General features: G+C 39.7%; 1 protein-coding gene across 2 annotated transcripts in view; it reads right to left on the reverse strand.

The window, feature by feature from the left end:
* Window positions 1-22500, reverse strand: part of smap2 (small ArfGAP2) — a 59330-nt gene that overhangs the window by 6943 nt on the left and 29887 nt on the right. The window contains exons 1-7 of one of the 2 annotated variants that reach the window (XM_072915588.1): window positions 20228-20264; window positions 15678-15811; window positions 9362-9526; window positions 6586-6645; window positions 6460-6517; window positions 1906-2033; window positions 1-2 (exon numbers count right to left, since the gene is read on the reverse strand). The exon at window positions 1-2 is cut by the window's left edge and continues 182 nt beyond it. In XM_072915588.1, the coding sequence (XP_072771689.1) occupies window positions 1-2; window positions 1906-2033; window positions 6460-6517; window positions 6586-6645; window positions 9362-9526; window positions 15678-15811; window positions 20228-20246 (566 nt within the window). In that variant the 5' untranslated portion in view covers window positions 20247-20264. Of the gene's footprint in view, window positions 3-1905; window positions 2034-6459; window positions 6518-6585; window positions 6646-9361; window positions 9527-15677; window positions 15812-20227; window positions 20265-22500 lie in introns of those variants that run through there. The other variant, XM_061982457.1, reaches the window with a different exon arrangement.

A 22500-nucleotide genomic window follows, 5' to 3' on the forward strand; every position in this document is an offset into this window, starting at 1 on the left:
GCCTGAAGGGTCAAATGACGCGACTCTTATCAATCCAGCAGATGGCACTTGAGTGCTGTGGTGATCGAGGTCTAATACTTCTGGGATTTCCCACCGTCTGTGAGGCCGTGAAGGTGACAGGCTGAGTCCCAGGAGGTCAGTTAAGTTAGCGAATGTTTTGTGGTTTTGATTGTGCAATAAAGAGATTGGGGCCACACTCCCAGGGAGGTGTGTCCTGTCGGGGCGTAGCCAAGAAATCTAAAAATCACCTGGGGCCCCACAGTCCTATTTGTGGCTTGTGGAATTGTCCTCACTTTGTGCTGGGTAGGGTCCACAGCAGACCCCAGTGCTCGCTGAGAAGAGCGATACTAGTATTATTATTATTATTATTATTATTATTCCAGAGTCTGTCAAACCCTCCACTAGATTTGTTGCTTTTTTAAAACGTATCAGAGTTGTAATGTGTTCTTGTACATTAGCAGACAAATGCTTTATGCTAGGGCTTCACGGTGGCAGAGGGGTTAGTGCATCTGCCTCACAATACGAAGGTCCTGAGTAGTCTTGGGTTCAATCCCGGGCTCGGGATCTTTCTGTGTGGAGTTTGCATGTCCTCCCCGTGACTGCGTGGGTTCCCTCCGGGTACTCCGGCTTCCTCCCACTTCCAAAGACATGCACCTGGGGATAAGTTGATTGGCAACACTAAATTGGCCCTAGTGTGTGGATGTGAGTGTGAATGTTGTCTGTCTATCTGTGTTGGCCCTGCGATGAGATGGCGACTTGTCCAGGGTGTACCCCGCCTTCCGCCCGATTGTAGCTGAGATAGGCTCCAGCGCCCCCCGCGACCCCAAAGGGAATAAGCGGTAGAAAATGGATGGATGGATGCTTTATGCTAGCATTTTAGCTATTTTTGTTCATTTAAACATAAAAAATCATAACTTTTGATACTTGGTGCCATCATGCAAGTATGCTAACTTTTTCTACATTAGCATGCTAACATTTTATGCTTGCATTTGAGCTATTTCTGTTCATTTAAACATAAACAAATCATGATTTTTGATACTTGGTGTTATTATACAAGTATGCTAACTTCTACTTTAGCATGCTAACATTTGAGCTATTTCTGTTCATTTAAACATAAAAAAATCATAATTTGTGATACTTTGTGCCATCATACAAATATGCTAACATCTTCTACATTAGCATGCTAACATTCTATGCTAGCATTATAGCTATTTTTGTTAATTTAACATAAGAAAATAATGATTTTTGATACTTGGTGTTATCACACAAGTATGCTAACTTTTTCTACATTAGCCTGCTAACTTTTTATGCTAGCATTTTAGCTATTTTTGTTCGTTTACACATAAAAATCATGGTTTTTCATACATGGTGGCATCATACAAGTATGCTAGCTTTTTCTCCATTAGCATGCTAATGTTAAAAGCTAGCATTTTAGCTAGCATTTAAGACTGGCACACATAGCTTTATGGCAAAGACCACTTTTTAGCTAGGCAACACACCGTACTGTCTTGGACTTGCATGCAAATACTATACTCTAGTATATACTATAATAATAATACAATACTTGCAAATGAGACGTATAAATGCTAAAAGAAAAGACAATGTAAGAACTGGAACGCACAGTTATCATAATCAGCTCAAGCTTGCATTAAAAAATAGATTTGACTTTTAAACAATTAACGTTAACGCGCACAAAAGTACCAAAAAATTGGTAGTGCTGCGTATCGTATCGATTCCCAGGTGCCGAGAAGCGGTATTGTATCGGTACTTTTTACCTTTTTGTTTTCGCCCTCTTTTTGTACCCTTGTGTGCATTACCCTTTCCATCCTGTGTGACCGAGCTACTGCGTGGAACAATTTCCCTTGTGGATCATAAGTATAAGTCTGAAGTGTGTTTTTGACCTACTGTGTTGTTTGAGGAGGAAGTGGAAGGATCCAAGAAGGTGTTGAAGACATCCAAGGCAGAAGGTGCAGGCTTAGAACTCTCAGTAGTAGTGTTGGAGACTCCATTGGACACTGCTGGACTTGGAGCATCTGGAAGGGAGAAGAAGATGGTTAGTGATTATAATATACCTTATGATCTGTGTGTGCCATTACTTTAGTCCACATGTGTCAAACTCAAGGCCCGGGGGCCAAATATGGCCCGCCACATTATTATATGTGGCCTGGAAATAATTTGCGTTAATAAAATGCTCTTACTAAATACTGCATATTTTTTCTTTCCCTTTTGACATGAAAAATCATGTACCGCATGCAATTGCATATCTTTTAAAATTTTATATTCTCAAAATCAAAATATTCTCATGTATTCCAAAAATATATTTAGTTAAAATAAAGATAAATACTGTACTTAAATATCTGCTTGACTTATGATTTCAAAACAAATTATCAATCAAATTGCAGACTGTAAAATTGACAGTAGAAAACAAAACAAACTGGCAGCTCTGTTGCTTGAATTTTACCGCTAAAAACAGTGGTATTGTTTCTCCATTCCATTCCATTTATTCCGTTTTTTTATATGCTGTAAAAAAAAACCCACTGCTTTTACTGTGAAATTCTGATGACTGAGCTGCCAGTTTTTAAAGTAAAATTTTAATATTTTTTTGCAGCTTATGTAAAAAAATATATTGTTAATGTATTATACATAGAGATGTCCGATAATGGCTTTTTTTGCCGATATCCGATATTGTCCAACTCTTAATTACCGATTCCGATATCAACCGATACCGATATATACCGTCGTGGAATTAACACATTATTATTCCTAATTTTGTTGTGATGCCCCGCTGGATGCATTAAACAATGTAACAAGGTTTTCCAAAATAAATCAACTCATGTTATGGAAAAAAAATGCCAACATGGCACTGCCATATTTATTATTGAAGACCTGAAGTGCATTATTTTTTTTAACATGCCTCAAAACAGCAGCTTGGAATTGAGGAGGTTGATGTGGGCAGGGGTTGGGGGGGCGGGTTTGAGGTGGGGGGGTGTATATTGTAGCGTTCCGGAAGAGTTAGTGCTGCAAGGGGTTCTGGGTATTTGTTCTGTTGTGTTTATGTTGTGTTACGGTGCGGATGTTCTCCCGAAATGTGTTTGTCATTCTTGTTTGGTGTGGGTTCACAGTGTGGCGCATATTTGTAACAGTGTTAAAGTTGTTTATACGGCCACCCTCAGTGTGACCTGTATGGCTGTTGACCAAGTATGCTTGCATTCCCTTGTTTGTGTGAAAAGCCGTAGATATTATGTGACTGGGCCGGCACGCAAAGGCAGTGCCTTTAAGGTTTATTGGCGCTCTGTACTTCTCCCTACGTCCGTGTACACAGCGGCTTTTTAAAAAGTCATACATTTTACTTTTTGAAACTGATACTCATAATTCCCGATATTACATTTTAAAGCATTTATCGGCGATAATATCCGATATTATCGAACATCTCTAATTATTTACAGGTAAAAGCCAGTAAATTAGAATATTTTGAAAAACTTGATTTATTTCAGTAATTGCATTCAAAAGGTGTAACTTGTACATTATATTTATTCATTGCACACAGACTGATGCATTCAAATGTTTATTTCATTTAATTTTGATGATTTGAAGTGGCAACAAATGAAAATCCAAAATTCCGTGTGTCACAAAATTAGAATATTACTTAAGGCTAATACAAAAAAGGGATTTTTAGAAATGTTGGCCAACTGAAAAGTATGAAAATGAAAAATATGAGCATGTACAATACTCAATACTTGGTTGGAGCTCCTTTTGCCTCAATTACTGCGTTAATGCGGCGTGGCATGGAGTCGATGAGTTTCTGGCACTGCTCAGGTGTTATGAGAGCCCAGGTTGCTCTGATAGTGGCCTTCAACTCTTCTGCGTTTTTGGGTCTGGCATTCTGCATCTTCCTTTTCACAATACCCCACAGATTTTCTATGGGGCTAAGGTCAGGGGAGTTGGCAGGCCAATTTAGAACAGAAATACCATGGTCCGTAAACCAGGCACGGGTAGATTTTGCGCTGTGTGCAGGCGCCAAGTCCTGTTGGAACTTGAAATCTCCATCTCCATAGAGCAGGTCAGCAGCAGGAAGCATGAAGTGCTCTAAAACTTGCTGGTAGACGGCTGCGTTGACCCTGGATCTCAGGAAACAGAGTGGACCGACACCAGCAGATGACATGGCACCCCAAACCATCACTGATGGTGGAAACTTTACACTAGACTTCAGGCAACGTGGATCCTGTGCCTCTCCTGTCTTCCTCCAGACTCTGGGACCTCGATTTCCAAAGGAAATGCAAAATTTGCATGGTTGGGTGATGGTTTGGGGTGCCATGTCATCTGCTGGTGTCGGTCCACTCTGTTTCCTGAGATCCAGGGTCAACGCAGCCGTCTACCAGCAAGTTTTAGAGCACTTCATGCTTCCTGCTGCTGACCTGCTCTATGGAGATGGAGATTTCAAGTTCCAACAGGACTTGGCGCCTGCACACAGCGCAAAATCTACCCGTGCCTGGTTTACGGACCATGGTATTTCTGTTCTAAATTGGCCCGCCAACTCCCCTGACCTTAGCCCCATAGAAAATCTGTGGGGTATTGTGAAAAGGAAGATGCAGAATGCCAGACCCAAAAACGCAGAAGAGTTGAAGGCCACTATCAGAGCAACCTGGGCTCTCATAACACCTGAGCAGTGCCAGAAACTCATCGACTCCATGCCACGCCGCATTAACGCAGTAATTGAGGCAAAAGGAGCTCCAACCAAGTATTGAGTATTGTACATGCTCATATTTTTCATTTTCATACTTTTCAGTTGGCCAACATTTCTAAAAATCCCTTTTTTGTATTAGCCTTAAGTAATATTCTAATTTTGTGACACACGGAATTTTGGATTTTCATTTGTTGCCACTTCAAATCATCAAAATTAAATGAAATAAACATTTGAATGCATCAGTCTGTGTGCAATGAATAAATATAATGTACAAGTTACACCTTTTGAATGCAATTACTGAAATAAATCAAGTTTTTCAAAATATTCTAATTTACTGGCTTTTACCTGTATATTATATATATACACATTAGGGTTGTCCCGAATGTATTTCGATACTTTTCGGTACTTTTCTAAATAAGGGGACCACACAAATTATTGGCTTTATTTTAACAAAAAATCTCAGGGTACATTAAACATATGTTTATTATTGCAATCGAAGAACAATTGTGTCCTTAAATAAAATAGTGAACATACTAGACAACTTTTCTTATTGTCGTAAGTAAGCAAACAAAGGCTCCTAATTAGTCTGCTGACATATGCAGTAACATATTGTGTCATTTATCATTCTATTTTGTCAAACTTATGAGGGACAAATTGTAAAAATGTATTATTAGTCCACTTGTTCATTTACTGTTAATATCTGGTTATTTTCTGTTTTAACATGTTCTATCTACACTTCTGTTAAAATGTAATAATCACTTATTCTTCTGTTGTTTGATACTTTACATTAGTTTTGGATGATACCACAATTTTAGGTATCGATCCGATACCAAGTAGTTACAGGATCATACATTGGTCATATTGAAAGTCCTCATGTGTCCAGGGACGTATTTCCTGACTTTATAAACATAATGTGAATTTTTAAAAAAGGACAAAAGATTTTGTGACGATAAAAAATATTAATGTAATCATAGTAGTATCGACTAGATACGCTATTATACTTGGTATCATTACAGTGAATATCAGGTGTGGATCCACCCATGGCATTTGTTTACATTGAGGAGCGATATCTTTGGTTAGCGGTGACGCCGGTGAGCTATTGTATCCTCCTACGGTGTATAGTGAAGCATGTTCAGTTATTCATCGTCCTGCAGTGATAATGATACTTGTAAGAAACTTACTTTATTTGTCGCCATGGAGGCGAGGATTAGTGATTTTAGAAGTAGCTAAAACACTGCTGTCTGCGGATGGATGTTAGCTGCTGTTTCAGTGTTATGACTTGTCCAGGGTGTACCCCTACTTCCGCCCGATTGTAGCTGAGATAGGCTCCAGCGCCCCCCGCGACCCCGAAGGGAATAAGCGGTAGCAAATGGATGGATGGAACTTCACCTTTATCTTTAGTTTTTAAGCCAAAATGCATCTGTTCTCCCTTTTCTGTCTACACACTGTGTCTGCTTGTAAGTAATTTGTGTGTGTGCGCTGCCGAACATGATTCTCTGCTTGCAAAACCAGCAATGTCATGACGTGACAATGCGCCGTCATGCCCGGGAACCGGTACTTTTCAAACAGAGTATAGTACCGTTTTTGATTCATTAGTACCGCGATACTATACCAGTACTGGTATACCGTACAACCCTAATATACATGTATAAATATTACATAAATTACTCATTGTTAAAAACGGCCCTCTGAAAGCAGCCATTACTGCGATGTGGCCCTCAATGAAAACGAGTTTGACACCCCTGCCTTTGTGTCATGCATAAATGATGTCATACCGAATCCGAGCAAGTCCGTAACACCTTGAGAGCCTGTCTTCGGGCTGCCCTCTTTTTTCTGTAAACCACAATTATATTCAAATAAATGCATTTCCCGTGAAAACAAAACACATTTGACACACTTACCAATTTCATTTTCTCAAACACAACCGGCTCCTTGGGGATGTTCTCGCAGCTCTTTTCTTTCTGCATGAAAACATCGTTTTGGTGTATTATTTGTACTAAATGGGCGCTGAGGGCCACCACTACTCATCACTATCAAATGGGACAACATTGAATAAATTAACCTTTAAATAATGAATTATAATTGGAATCAATCACATTAATGTGTCATTAACCTAATCAATGTACAAACCCCAAAACCAGTGAAGTTGGCACGTTGTGTGAATGGTATATAAAAACAGAATACAATGATTTGCAAATCCTTTTCAACATATATTTAATTGAATAGACTGCAATGACAATATATTTAATGTTCAAACTGAGAAACGTCATTTTTTTTTTGCAAATAATCATTAACTTAGAATTTAATGGCAGCAACACATTGCAAAAAAGTTGTCACAGGGGCATTTTTACCAGTGTGTTACATGGCCTTTCCTTTTAACAACACTCAGTAAACGTTTGGGAACTGAGGAGACCAATTTTTGAAGCTTTTCAGGTCGAATTCTTTCCCATTCTTGCTTGATGTACAGCTTAAGTTGTTCAACAGTCCGGGGGTCTCCGTTGTGGTATTTTAGGCTTCATATTGCGCCACACAATTTCAATGGGAGACAGGTCTGGACTACAGGCAGGCCAGTATAGTACCCATATTCTTTTACTACGAAGTCATGCTGTTGTAACATGTGGCTTGGCATTGTCTTGCTGAAATAAGCAGGGGCGTCCATGATAACGATGCTTGGATGGCAACATATGTTGCTCCAAAACCTGTATGTAGTTTTCAGCATTAATGGTGTGTAAGTTACCCATGTCTTGGGCACTAATACACCACCATACCATCACAGAAGCTTGCTTTTGAACTTTGCGCCTATAACAATCCGGATGGTTCTTTTCCTCTTTGTTCCGCAGGACACAGTGTCCACAGTTTCCAAAAACAATTTGAAATGTGGACTCGTCAGACCACAGAACACTTTTCCACTTTGCATCAGTCCATCTTAGATGACCTCGGGCCCAGCAAAGTTGTCGGCATTTCTGGGTGTTGTTGATAAATGGCTTTTGCTTTGCATAGTAGAGTTTTAACTTGCACTTAACAGATGTAGCGACCAACTGTAGTTACTGACAGTGTTTTTCTGAAGTGTTCCTGAGCCCATGTGGTGATATCCTTTACACACTGATGTTGCTTTTTGATGCAGTACCGCCTGAGGGATCAAAGGTCCGTAATATTATCGCTTACGTGCAGTGATTTCTCCAGTTTCTTTGAACCTTTTGATGATATTACGGACCGTATATGGTGAAATCCCTAAATTCCTTGCAATAGCTCGTTGAGAAATGTTGTTCTTAAACTTTTCGACAATTTGCTCACACATTTGTTCACAAAGTGGTGACCCTCGCCCCATCCTTGTTTGTGAATGACTGAGCATTTCATAGAAGCGGATTTTATACCCAATCATAGCACCCACTTGTTCCCAATTAGCCTGTTCACCTGTGGGATGTTCAAAATAAGTGTATGATAAGCATTCCTCAACTTTCTCAGTCTTTTTTGCCACTTGTGCGAGCTTTTTTGAATCATGTTGCAGGCATCAAATTCCAAATGAGCTAGTATTTGCAAAAAATAACAAAGTTTTCCAGTTCGAACGTCTTTGCAGTCTATTCAATTGAATATAAGTTGAAAAGGATTTGCAAATCATTGTATTCTGTTTTTATTTACCATTTACACAACGTGCCAACTTCACTGGTTTTGGGGTTTGTAATTAAATGGTAAAATAATTAATAAAAATAATTGATTAGATAAAAATGTACTTTACAATAAATACATTTAATACCTCATGTATGTGTTAAATTACAAACATAATGAATTAATGACACATTTAAGTACTTATCTAAAGACGTAGTCATTAATTTTTTATTTAACATGCCCCATTTCACCCTCCAAACGTAAGGCCATGCTATCTGTGGGGGCTTGTTTTGCGTTTTAAAAAAAAGCACACGTATGCCTAGCCTCTTCCTGCCACATCACTAATAACAATATAACTGCATTTCCCCAGATTATGCCTCAGTGGCGCACAGCCTTGATGAATTCGGGGAATTACTTCAGGATTTAATCAATTATTTTATGATTACATGATTATTTTTTTTCAAGAACCTTTGTGGCAGCATTCATGAATTGATTTTAATAATTTCAATATTGAAATAAATATTTTATTAAATATTGAAATTATTGATAAATTATAATATGCAATTTTTAAAAAAGTATAACAAATTAATGGATTTGCTTCCAATTCAAATAAAGTATTGTCCCATTTAAGTCATTATGTAAAGATGGATTCATTTTTCAAATATTGTCCCATTTTACCCTCCGTAGGTTTTTTTTTTTAATGAAGAAAATGTGATTCAATCAATGACAGGGCGCTTCATATGAAATTGTACCGCAAAAACATATTCCGAGCCCCTTCCTGCGCCGACACTGAGAAGAGTATAACAGCAAATGTTCCCAATGTAGAGCAGTCTAAGCCCTAGTCAGAGTTATGTCTTTTATTATGTTAGATGTATTATTTTGCACACAAAAAAAATAAAAAATTCAACAATATCCTTCCATTAATTAGTTTTTTTGTACAAATATGCATTAAAATAAATGTAAGTTTGATTAAAAAAATATGGAAATCGTTTCAAGAAAATTATTTTTCCGCGTTCAAATAAAACTCCGCTGGGGGCCCTAATTTGGCTAGGGTGTGCGATGACGACTCACCCTGAGCATCTGGATGTCGATGACCCGGTCCATGTACTTCTTCTTGTCATACTTGTCCCTGATGAAGGCTTCCGCAGACTGGTCCGTCTCGGGCCGCTGGAAGCATTCTGGTAGAAAAGCCTCGTAGAGACGCTTGGCCTTGGCGTTGCCCATCTCCTGAACACACTGACGGGAGGGCGGACGCAAAAACACAAATATCCTTTAAACCCGATCACAAAAAACATGAATTGATCATCCCTTAAAAAAATAATATTGTCGACAGTTCCTATGAAGTGTGTTTTTTTTTTACCATTTCACACAACAGAACCTCCATAGTCCAACAACACCCCATACGTCATCCAAAAAATATTCCTCAAAATTAGGAACGTTCCAATCAGGGTTTCATGCTGTCGATTTAGATACGATTTAGATAAGTCCGCCGATAGCAATACCGATCATCAACAGTACATCTTTTTTAGTATGTATGGCGATTGTATTATCAACACAATATTAAAACTACTTCCTTATTGTCATGATCCGTAGCCGGCCGGATCATGTTTTGTTTAGTTATGTTCTGTTAGTTTTGGACTCACTTAGTTCCTGTTTTGTGCACTTCTGGGTTTGTTTGGTTACCATGGGTACTAATTGGTTTCACCTCCCTCTGATTAGTGTTCGGCACGTTCACCTGCTGCCGAGCACTAATCAGAGAGCTATTTATTCACCTCTCTCGCCACACTCGTCCTGGCTTCTTTGTTTGCTCCACGCAACAAGTTATGTTGGTTATTCCTGTGATTTTTGATTCTTGTTCCTGCGTTAAGCTTCGCCATAGCTTCACATGCTATCGGCCGCTTTTCTGTTTATTCTTGTTTTTGTCTGCTTGTATCTGTCGTCGGCATCCTTCCATCTCGGGAGACGATGGGCAAGATCCAAAAAGGGAGGGGGGGGGTCTCACTGGGATGGTCCCTTCCAAGGACGGAGATGGCCCCTGGCACCTGTTTCCTTCGCCAATCGGATGGGCTTAGAACCGGTATCTCCAGTGGACCTCTCCAGTGGTTCTACATGGCCTGGGCATAGAACTATGGAGGGCAAGCTGTTGTCCAGGCAGCAAACCCCCCCCCTCCGCAAGGCTGGTGGATCCAAGGGAGCGACGAGTGTCGATACAACTTGGCACCAGCGACGCCACAGGAGTTGCCGGAATGACGCTACAACATCAAACCGCCTTCAGGACTCCGGCTCCTGATTTTCTGTCGGGGTTTACTCCCTTAGCCTTACCCTCAAGTGGGTTGACCGCAAGGCAGCGGTGGTTTTGAGATTGGAGATTTCCTTCTCCTAGATGGGCTGCCTTACCAGGTTTACGAGCCCCATCTGCCCGAATGCGGCAGGTAGCACGGGGGTTAGAGATGCGCGGTTTGCGGACACAACCGCGGAGTCCGCGGATTATCCGCGGGTCGGGCGGTTGAAATAAAAAAAAAATTTAGATTTTATCCGCGTATCAGGCGGTTGAAATAAAAAAAAAATTAGATTTTAAATAGATTCAGGCGGGTGGCAGTTAAACCAATTCGGAAATATATATACATAGTTAAATGTTGTTACCTACGTACGAAAAACGAGCAGCACTCTTTGAAACAGGCAATTATTTATCATCAGGCACCTGCAGCACGCCACAACAGAAGAAGAAAAAAAAAAAAGATGGCAAGGCCGGCAGCAAACGTGGTACGCGACAAACTAAAAAAGGGAATACTAAAGACCAGGGGAAAAAAAGGCCAGAAAAGTTCAGCATGGACTCGTTTTTATGAGGTTGTAAATCAGGATGATAGTAATGCTGGCTACGTGATTTGCAAGAGCTGCGACGCTGTTTATGTCTACGACAGTCACAAAACCGGGACATCTAACATGGTGCATCACATTTGTGCAAAACCCCGAACCTCCACAAACACCCTGAGCATGAGCAGTTTCGTCCGCCGTGATCCCAGAAGAGTGCCACAGGATGTTAAAACAAGGCTAACAGATGCATGTGTGAACGCAGCTGCCTGCAGCAGTTTGAGTGGTGCGAGCGTGCTTGGAGGTGCGCTCAGCGCGGCTCCCAGATGATTGCGCACTGGTGTGCGTCTGGGCCGTGACAGCGTGGCACGCATTGAATGTCTCTGCTGAAATTGGATCAGTCTCCTTTCTTTAACAGGCGAAAGCTTTATAACCTCACTAATGCCTTGCATCGTCTATATTAGATATATAACAACGGGTGGGTGCGGGCGGGTGTGGTTTTGATAAAATGTTAGTTCGGGTGGATGGCGGATGGGTGACGACTTTTGTGATGCGGTTGCGAATGAAATAATTGCCTATCCGCGCATCTCTAACGGGGGTACATCTTACCCGTGGCGGTATAAGCCCGACCTGACTTTGCTTGTATCTACGGTGTATGATTTATGAGAAATAAATAATCTCCTACCGTCACGCTTTCGTCCGGAGTTGTCCATTCTGCATCTGGGAGGAACGACCCCGCATAAAGATTCGACCCCAACGTGACAGAAATCTGTTACGTCTTCGGGGGCGCATAGCTGCGCTGGCTTCTTTCTTATCCCAGATGCAGAACGGACAACTCCGGACGAAAGCGTAGGAGATGATTTATTTCTCATAAATCATACACCGTAGATACAAGCAGACAAAAACAAGAATAAACAGAAAAGCGGGCCGCTAGCATGGGAAGCTATGGCGAAGCTTAGCGCAGGAACAAGAATCACAGGAATAACCAACGTAACTTGTTGCATGGAGCAAACAAAGAAGCCAGGACGAGTGTGGCGAGAGAGGTGAATAAATAGCTCTCTGATTAGTGCTCGGCAGCAGGTGAACGTGCCGAACACTAATCAGAGGCAGGTGAAACCAATTAGTACCCGTGGTAACCAAAACAAACCCAGAAGTGCACAAAACAGGAACTAAGGGAGTCCAAAAGTAACAGAACATAACTAAACTAAACATGATCCGGTCACGGATCATGACACTTATTCTCTTTTACATTCAAACGTTTGATCAAAATAAAGTCGACAATACACAAAAGCAAAAACTACTTGTTGAAATACTTTGGGTTTTGCCGTCAAAGTCCTCCTGTGTCCAGGGAATTATTCCCCGAGTTTGTAAACATTAACAGAAAATGATTAAGAAAATAAAGATATCGACCTAATCACCCGAGTATCAATCATATGCTGATATTACCCAATTGATGGATGGATCTGCTCTCCTTTTACGCGTTGTTATATTGTCCTCTCACTAACTTTTAATAATCTATTAATTATTTTCCTACTTTTTGTTACATCGACACTTCTTAAACTTTACTAAACACCTATTTCTGGGGTGTTGTTTCAAGCGAGCTTAGCGGTTAGCTGAACTATGCTCCTGGTGTGTAACATGTTTAGCCTCGTCCTTCCGTGATAATAATAGGGATGTCCCGATCCAGGTTTTTGCACTTCCGATCCGATATTGTTTTTGCACTTCCGATCCGATACCGATACTGGCCTATCCGAGCATGTATTAAAGTTTAAAGTTATTTAGCCTACTTAGTTGTCAGAATCATGTTGAAAAGGGTTTTAGTACTCTTGATAACAACTAGCCAGCTGAATTAGGGGAGTTTGAATAATACACAATGGTTGGTAACAAGAAACTGACATGTTTATTCAAGGATAAACACAAAATAGACAAAATTATACATGACAAACAGAAATGTCATCATTGAACTAGGGCTGGGCGATATGGCCTTTTTTTAATATTGTGATATTTTAAGGCCATATTGCGATACACGATATATATCTCTATATTTTGCCTTAGCCTTGAATGAACACTTGATGCATATAATCACAGCAGTATGATGATTCTATGTGTCTACATTAAAACATTCTTCTTCATACTGCATTAATATATGCTACTTTTAAACTTTCATGGAGAGAAGGAAATCACAACTAAAAAAAAAATCACAATTTTTTTCATACGGTGTTGATCTGGAAATGTTTGCCTCGGCATTTTGATGGTGTGGACGTGTGGCACCGAATGGAGATGAGCGTCTCGACAGACGTTACAATATTTGAACAATGATGACGAAAACTGTTTTCTCTGTCGTGTCCGTGTGTCGAAAATTGTTATGCGCTTATTTTTTTATTTGATTTTGTGCGTGGCATAGATTTGCCGTGCGCAGAGGACGTTTGAGCAGTGCGCAATTTATGGCGTCACATTAATGCCAAAAATCCAAGCGCATAAAAACTGTTATCGCGCGCTGATTCTCCACTTCGTGCGTGCGCGCCGTCTCGGTCTGCGCGCTATCTGTGTACTCCTGGCATCTCTCCTCGCGCTGTCATGTTTCTTTTTGGCACTTTGGGGGCGGGGATGCTTAGACGGCCCCTCCTTTCTGATTGGCTCTGAGCATTTTTCAAATGACCAATGATTCTCCAGCGTAGCAACGTTGTAGCCATCTTACCTCGGACAGCTAGCCTCAATCATTACATTGATGTCAATGGTACATGTACTAATTAAATTACCATAACTTGCTCGATTTTCGACTAATTTACAAACGGTTTGCCTTGTTACAAATCTTATTACATGTAGATATGACATAGGATGCTGTACCTGGTGAAATGACCTCTTTCGCTTTAAAAAAAAAAGACTTAATTGTGCAACATAGTTGTGTAGGGTCAGTGTTAGTCAGTTCTCTGATTATTTTAAACTGTTTCAGAATACATTATTAAAAGGCTATTTTTAACATTTTAAAAACAAAATTCTAATATTATTTCATTACTTTTATGGCTGAATCAAAAGAAATTCCATAAATTAGAAAAGAAATGTTCAAGAAGAAGTGAAAATATAAAATAATGTTATGGTTGGATGTTATTGCTGGTGGACCAGTTCTGTCTGAAAGATGTGATTATGGTGTTTGTTGTCTTATTATTTATTTGGGTCACATTTTGTATTACCCTGTATTGTGTTTATGTGGTATGAAATAACCTTCATCAGCGCGCGACATTTTTTTATCCACTTCTTCCTCCGTAAATCTTGATACATATTGACGATGACCCGCCCTGCTATACTTCTGATTGGCTCTGAGCATTTTTCCCCTGACCAATCAGAAAGAAGGGGCCGTCTAAGCATACCTGCCCCCAAAGTGCCAAAACGAAACATGACAGCGCACACACCGAGACGGCGCGCGCGCAGAAAGGCACCGCGATAACAGTTTTTATGCGCTCGGATTTTTGGCACTAATGTGACGCCATAGCAATTGCACAGGCGCGCACGGCTACGCTAGCACCACAGCTAATGTTAGCCATGCTGCTACCTCTCTGCTGGGAGAGGGCGTATACGTATGTGACGTATGACGTGACGTGTGTCGTGACAGTATGTGACGTGTGTAAGAAGGTGCGCTTGCTGTCTGTGAGAAGCACAGACACAGAAAAGAGTGAGAAGAGCCTGTCGTGTAATGCCAGCAGCTAAAAGCAACTGCGTGAGATTCCACAGACCTGTGGATGTGTTGAAGGTGTGCTGGAAAATGCGGAACGGAAATTAAGGAGCACCAGAAAAGTGGAATGTATTATTTAAATCGGTTCGTTGGAAAACACGGACCGGAGTTTTTTTAAAACTGGATCTGGATTGGCATTTTCCCATGCCTTGCCGATACGCATTTTTTTGCAAATATCGGCGGCCGATCCGATCCAAATATCGGATCGGGACATCCCTAGATAATAATACTTAAGATACAAAGAAAGCCGATTATTTTTAGCTTAGAGGAAGTGCGCCACACTGTGTATGGAGACACACAATTAGCTGCTAGCCACTTGTCAGCGGGGGTTGGGGGTGGGGGCTAAACATGAATACAGTGTCAGCCAGAGGAGGTTGGCATTAGTGATCGGCAATGGCAAGCCCGTACTTTTCACCAAAATTTGCCGATTGATGGACGAAATGTCAAATCTCATCAGTATTATTGGTTGGGGAACTTCTACTCCAAAAGTGCTTTGTGGGGACGCTAACACAGAAAATGGCAGCTATGTAAACCGTGACGAAAACCCTAGAACCGGGGATGCATTTCCAATTAGCAATACCCATAAAAGACCACTAGGTGGCAGCACCTTCCTGTCATGTTTGCTGTCAAGTTTTTAGAATTATTTTTATAAGTGAGCAACAGCTAATATCGGTTACTTAAAACTACAATTAACACATATTTGAACACAGTGATTAATCATGACTAATTAATTTGTGAACTGTGATTAATCTGATTAGTTTTTCATATACCATTCCACGGCCCGAAAAGGATTTTCGGCGATGTTGTTGGACTTTGCTGGCGTCCTAACGTCAAAGGGTCGCTGACCTGGACCTGTTCCTGCGTCCACTGGTCCAGGTTGACGGATTTGACTTTGGAGATGTGGACCCCCAGATTTCGATGAATACCCGCACATCTTATGCAGATAAAGATGCCCAAATTCCACGACGCCCAGCGAGGACCTTGAAGACAGAATAGAATTAGCTTCCCCTGAGACGTTGTGCTGAATAAAAAGCAAACGATGCTGAGAGGGGCGGAAGAACAATGAGTAAAAAAAAAAAATACATCAAATTAATTTGAACCAAATTGCAGCATGAGACCTCAATTAGCAGCCAGAATTCAGCAGGGAACTCATCCAATCAGGCGCTGCCCTGACACGTGATAACTTCCAATAAGGTAGCCTATATAATGGGGACAAAGTGGGGACACACACAAGCAATCAGGCTGCAGGCTGTGTGTGTGTGTGTGTGTGTGTGTGTGTGTGTGTGTGTGTGTGAGTGTGTGTGTGTGTGTGTGTGTGTGTGTGTGTGTCCTTGTATTTCTACCCTTCTTGAGACATCAACAAGGAAAAGTACTTTAAAGTTAGTTCATAAATCATGGTCCCAATGCGAAAAACCATTGCATCTAATAGAGAATGTCTCATTTGCACCCCTGGTGGTGAAATCTATTAAAATGAGGGTGGTCCCCAAAAAGGAGGGATTTTTCAAATTGAGTGTGTGTCGGTTTTAAAAGTGCTCCCCCTCTGGCCAACATATGTAATAACAAGTGTGTGTAAGGAATTGAAATGCGCCCCCTTTGGCCAAAATTTATTTAAAAAAAAAATATATATGTATGTATAGTGTACCCCGCCTACCGCCTGAATGCAGCTGAGATAGGCTACAGCGACCCCCCTCGACCTCGAAAGGGATAAGCGGTAGAAAACGGATGGAGACATACTGTAATAACTAAGATTAAAAACCGATTACAAACAAACAATTAAAAAAAATAACTAAAAGCAGTCTTTTTCTAACAATGTGTCGACTTTTTTCTTATAAAATTGGGAACAATTTCTCATATTCTTTCTGTTTCTGTAATATTGCAGTATTTTCTCGTAAAATTATGACTTTTTTAATGTAAAATTATTACCTTTTAATGCAAAATGGCGGCATTTGTCATATAAAATTCCGACGTATCACAATATTGCCAATTTTTTTGTTGTTCTTGTAAAATAGTGACATTTTTGGAGTAAAATTATGACTTTTGTCATAAATTTTGCCAAGTAAAAATTCCGATTATTATTATAATATAGCCAAAATTTTCAAGTTTTCTTCAAAAATTGTGACTTTTGTCGAGTAAAATTACGACTCTTTTCATAAAATTACGAAAATGTTGAGCTTTTCTTGTCAAATTGCGACTATTATTGAGTGAAATTCCAACTTTTATCACAACATTGCACAAATGTTCTGTTTTTCTTGTAAAATTTTGACTTGCGTTGCGTAAAATGACGACTTTTATTATAATTCTGCCCAAAGTTTTTCTTGTGAAACTGTGACCTTTTTATTGTGAAATTTCCAACTCATTTTTCACAACAAGCTTTTTTTGTATTTTCATAGTTTGTATATAATATTAATGTTGTAAATGCAAATATTTATATATCTAGAAAGATACCTAAAGAGGTAGGCATTTTTCGGAGGTCTCAAGAACAAATACAAGAATGTGTGTGTGTGTGTGTGTGTGTGTGTGTGTGTGTGTGTGTGTGTGTGTGTGTGTGTGTGTGTGTGTGTGTGTGTGTGTGTGTGTTGAAACAAGAACATCAACCAAAAACGAATCCTTAGTGTACTTAATATTGTGACCCATACGTTTGCTGGTTTAGCATATTAGGACCGAATAAAACAAATATCTACTTCAAATTGTGTTGCTGCAGTGTAGCGTTTCGCCACCAGATGGTGGCAACGCCTTTTTTTAAATTTTTTATTACTACTGCTGCCTTTGCCTTGTGGTCTGGTACAAGATGGCACAGAAAAAACAGAAATGCAGCCAATATTACATACAGATAATGTGTCATGCGAAATACAAATACATAGGACGTAAGTAAAGGAAATTAAATGAGCTCAAATATACCTACAAACGAGGCATAATGATGCAATATGTACATACAGCTAGCCTAAATAGCATGTTAGCACTGATTAGCTTGCAGTCATGCACTGACCAAATATGCCTGATAAGCACTCCAGCAAATCAATAAAATCTACAAAGCTAACCTTTGTGTACTCACGCACAGCATAAAACGTTTGGTGGACAAAACGAGACAAAGAAGAAGTGGCATAAAACCATACTTGCCAACCTTGAGACTTCCGAATTCGGGAGATGGGGGAGGGGCGGTGGGGTTGGGGGGGTTCAGGGGGTGTATATTGTTGCGTCCCGGAAGAGTTAGTGCTGCAAGGGGTTCTGGGTATTTGTTCTGTTGTGTTTATGTTGTTTTACGGTGCGGAGGTTCTCCCGAAATGTGTTTGTCATTCTTGTTTGGTGTGGGTTCACAGTGTGGCGCATATTTGTAACAGTGTTGAAGTTGTTTATACGGCCACCCTCAGTGTGACCTGTATGGCTGTTGACCAAGTATGCTTCGCATTCACTTAAGTGTGTGTAAAAGCCGCATATATTATGTGACTGGGCCGGCACGCTGTTTGTATGGAGGAAAAGCGGAAGGCTAAAGGCAGTGCCTTTAAGGCACGCCCCCAATATTGTTTTCCGGGTGGAAATCGGGAGAAATTCGGGAGAATGGTTGCCCCGGGAGATTTTCGGGAGGGGCACTGGAGTTCGGGAGTCTCCCGGGAAAATCGGGAGGTTTGGCAAGTATGCATAAAACACGTCTATCTGTGGCAGCATCAGAGAAAGTTGTGCATGTAAACAAACTACGATGAGTTCAAGAAACGCTGAAATGAGTAGGACAAAATGGTGCTTGCCAAATACTCTAATCAGTGAAGCATGTTTAATATAAACGGTGGGATTTCTAACAATTAGGAAGGTTTGTGTCATGTTTGTTCTACAGAAAATATATTAAAACAAAAAATATATTTTTGTCTTCATCTTTTTTCATTTTCCCACATATCTGAAAGAGGTCCAGGGAGCCAATAGAGCGGCGCTAAAGAGCCGCATATGCTGACCCCCGGTTTAAGGTCATGGTTGTATTTTGGGCTGTGTTGTGTTGAAATTAGGTTTTTATTTCATGGTGAAGTAAACGTTTGACTGTTTTTTTTTAACGCAGACAACACAGAGAACACGTTTTGTGGGACAGGCCGACCGTCTGGCCGACGCATTAGTTGTCACGCTAGCTAATAATAGCAGAATTACTCTCCAAATCCTACTTAACTGCAGCAAACGCTTGTTCAGAACCACACAGAAGGATTAGGAAACATGTGGAAAAGCCCCCAAATGGAGGAATGCCTTTGCGGGCCTTTTTTGTTGTTGTCTGCCTCGCTTATATTAATCACTTATCTCTTTTCTCTTCTCCATACTAAACTACTGCACTTTCACATTCAATCAGCACAAGAATGATATCGCAGGAAAAGCTGAACTGAAATGCTAACAGTTAGCACGCTAGCCATAAATAGTGAACATATATATATATATATATATCTTAGATCTATTCCTGAAAAATAAACAACAAAAAAGGCAGCATTCTAATATGTTAAAGTTACCATGTTGGTATGTGTGAATTGAAATAAAGTGACAGACAAAAAAAGCTTATATGCTAGTTAACATGCTAAGAGCATGTGTGAATTAAAAACAATATTTGCTTCTGAGGTGTACACCTGGAAAAATTAGCAAAAAATACTCGACAAAATATTTGACTCTGGTGTAGACCTGTAAAATTAGCGAAAAAGCTAGCATGCTCAAGTTAACATGCTAACGTGGAAATACTGTCAAAGCGCTTTGAGTACCTTGAAGGTAGAAAAGCGCTATACAAGTATAACCCATTTATCATTTAACAGTTAGCATGTGTCAAGTAACAACATATTTGACTCTGGAGGTTTATACCTGCAGAATTAAATAAAAAGCTAGCATTCGAACAGTTAGCCAGCATCAAGTATCAAAATATTTACCTCTGAGGTGTATACGTACAAAATGAGCTAAAAAGCTCACATGTTAACAGTTAGCCAGCGTCAAGTAGCACATTTTTTTAACTCTGAGCTGTATATGTGCAACATTAGCTAAAATGCTAACAGTTAGCCAGCATCAAGTAACACAATATTTAACTCTGAGGTGTATACGTACAAAATTAGCTAAAAATGTTACAAGTTAGCCAGCGTCAAGTACCACATTTTTAAACTCGAGGTGTATACGTACAATATTAGCTAATAAGCTCAAATGTTAACAGTCAGATAGCGTGACGTAGAACATTTTTAAACTCTAAACCGTACACGTGCAACATTAGCTAAAAAGCTAGCATGCTAACAGTTAGCCAGCATCAAGTAACACAATATTTAACTTTGAGGTGTATACGTACAAAATTAGCAAAAAACGCGTAAATGTCACGTTCTAAGAGGCCATCTAGAAGGCCTTACTGATGACAACTCGTGATCTGATTGTCTATCAACTGTATGTGCCCGTTCACTTACAGTGCACGGACGCCAGCATCGTTGATTCTGAAGGCCCCTGGCAGATTTGGCACAGCATGGCAACATAAGCTAGCTGAATTCTGATTGGATACAAACTAAAACTAAAAACAACAGCACTGGAACGTGCATAATATGACATGAAAAGAATATGAATAATTTTAGATATTTAGGGAAAGTAAATTATAAAACAATTATATCTTTAGTTATTATCATGATTTCTGGTTACGTCAGGGCCAGCAGAGAAGACCTTGCTGGCCCTGACGGCACACCACTGCCGTCAAGTAACACTAAGAATGTCTCCCTGAACACACAACATACATTTTGAAATATGGACCTTTTTTATGTGGTTAAAATAGGTAAATAAATACAAAATGTGGCTGTTATGTCACAGTAATATTTACTTGGCCCCCATTTAAATACTCATGACCACTAGGGGGCGATTTTGTATTGAATTTGTGGATTACAATGGGCAAGTAAAGTAGACTTACAGTCCCTGATGCAATTTTCCTCTTATCATTTCAGAATGCGGACAACACTCCTCGGCTTTAGCGTCGCAGAACGACGCTCCGCCGTGCACCAAAGGTCACGCCGAGCGCCCGCAGCAGCTAATTATGGAGGTCTGCAGTCCTGATGTTTGTGAAGGTAGCATGGCAACCGCATAAACCCTGAAGGGAGGCGAAGGGATGACTTTTCACGGCGGACGTGCATGAATCACACCTGCACACTGCGCCACAACAGCCTCTTTAGTGGCAATCGATGAGGCCTTATGTACCTACGTGTGCCCAAACACACACACACACACCTCCGAGTGCTTTTGTACAGAAATAGTCGTAAGAGTAGGAGGCAATGTCGGGAAAAAGGAATGAAATATTGTATACATATTGCACGGCTAATTTAGTCATGACAAAATAAGACTAACGCATTCCTGCATTGCCTAAAAGATGGCTGAAATGCACACGTTCATTAGTTAACCACACATTTCATCCTACTGTCTTACGCACGCACGCACACACACACACACACACACACACACACACACACACACACACACACACACACACACACACACACACACACACACACACACACACATTAACACACACACACACACAGGCCTGCAGCCTTATTGCTTGTGTATGTTCTCACTTTTGTATGCACATTAGATCAACAAAAAATCCTGACTTTGGAGCAATGTGCACAGACTCTAGTATTTGGCTCTCTATTAATACGTTTTCCGTATTGGGACTATGATTTCGGTTCCAATTTGTTCACCGGTCCTCATATGGAAGGTACTTTTCCTTGTTAATGTCTCAAGAAGGTTAAAATACAAGAACACACACACACATTCTTGTATTACTACCTTTTTGAGACCTCTGAAAAATGCCTACCTATTTAGGACCACCATTTCTATGTATATAAAGGTTTGTATTTACAACATTAATAATATATATACATACTATGCAAATATAAAAAAGCTTGTTGTGAAAAATGAGTTGGAATTTCACAAGAAAAAGGTCACAATTTCACAAGAAAAACTTGGAATTTGGGCAGTATTATAATAAAAGTCATCTTTTACTCAACGCAAGTCAACAATTTGTGCAATGTTATGATAAAAGTTGGAATTTTACTCAATAACAGTCGCAGTTTTACAAGAAAAGCTTAACATTTTTGGCAATTTTATGAAATGAGTCGTCATTTCACTCTACAAAAGTCACAATTGTATAAGAAAACTAACATTTTGGCAATATTATAATAATAATCGGAATTGTACTTGGCAAAATTATGACAAATCACAATTTTACTCAAAAACTGTCACTGTTTTACAAGAACAACAAAAAATTGGCAATATTGCGATAAAAGTCCGATTTTTTTATGACAAATGTCACCATATTGCATTAAAAAGTAATACTTTTACATAAAAAATGTCATAATTTTACGAGAAAATATTGCAATATTACAGAAACAGAAAGAATATGAGAAATTGTTCCCGATTTTATAAGAAAGAAGTCGACACATTGTAAGAAAAAGACTGCTTTGTTAATTGTTTTTGAATCTTCATTATTTACTTCAAGTTATGACAGTATGTCTCTATATACATATATATATATATATATATATATATATATATATATATATATATATATATATATATATATACATTTTTTTATTTTTTTATTAATTTTGGCCAAAGGGGGCGCATTTCAATTTCTTACACACACTTGTTATTTCATATGTTGACCAGAGAGGGAGCACTTCAAATTTTTACACACACT

Source organism: Nerophis lumbriciformis, linkage group LG21 (genome assembly GCF_033978685.3).
Source record: "Nerophis lumbriciformis linkage group LG21, RoL_Nlum_v2.1, whole genome shotgun sequence".
Classification (NCBI taxonomy): domain Eukaryota; kingdom Metazoa; phylum Chordata; class Actinopteri; order Syngnathiformes; family Syngnathidae; genus Nerophis; species Nerophis lumbriciformis.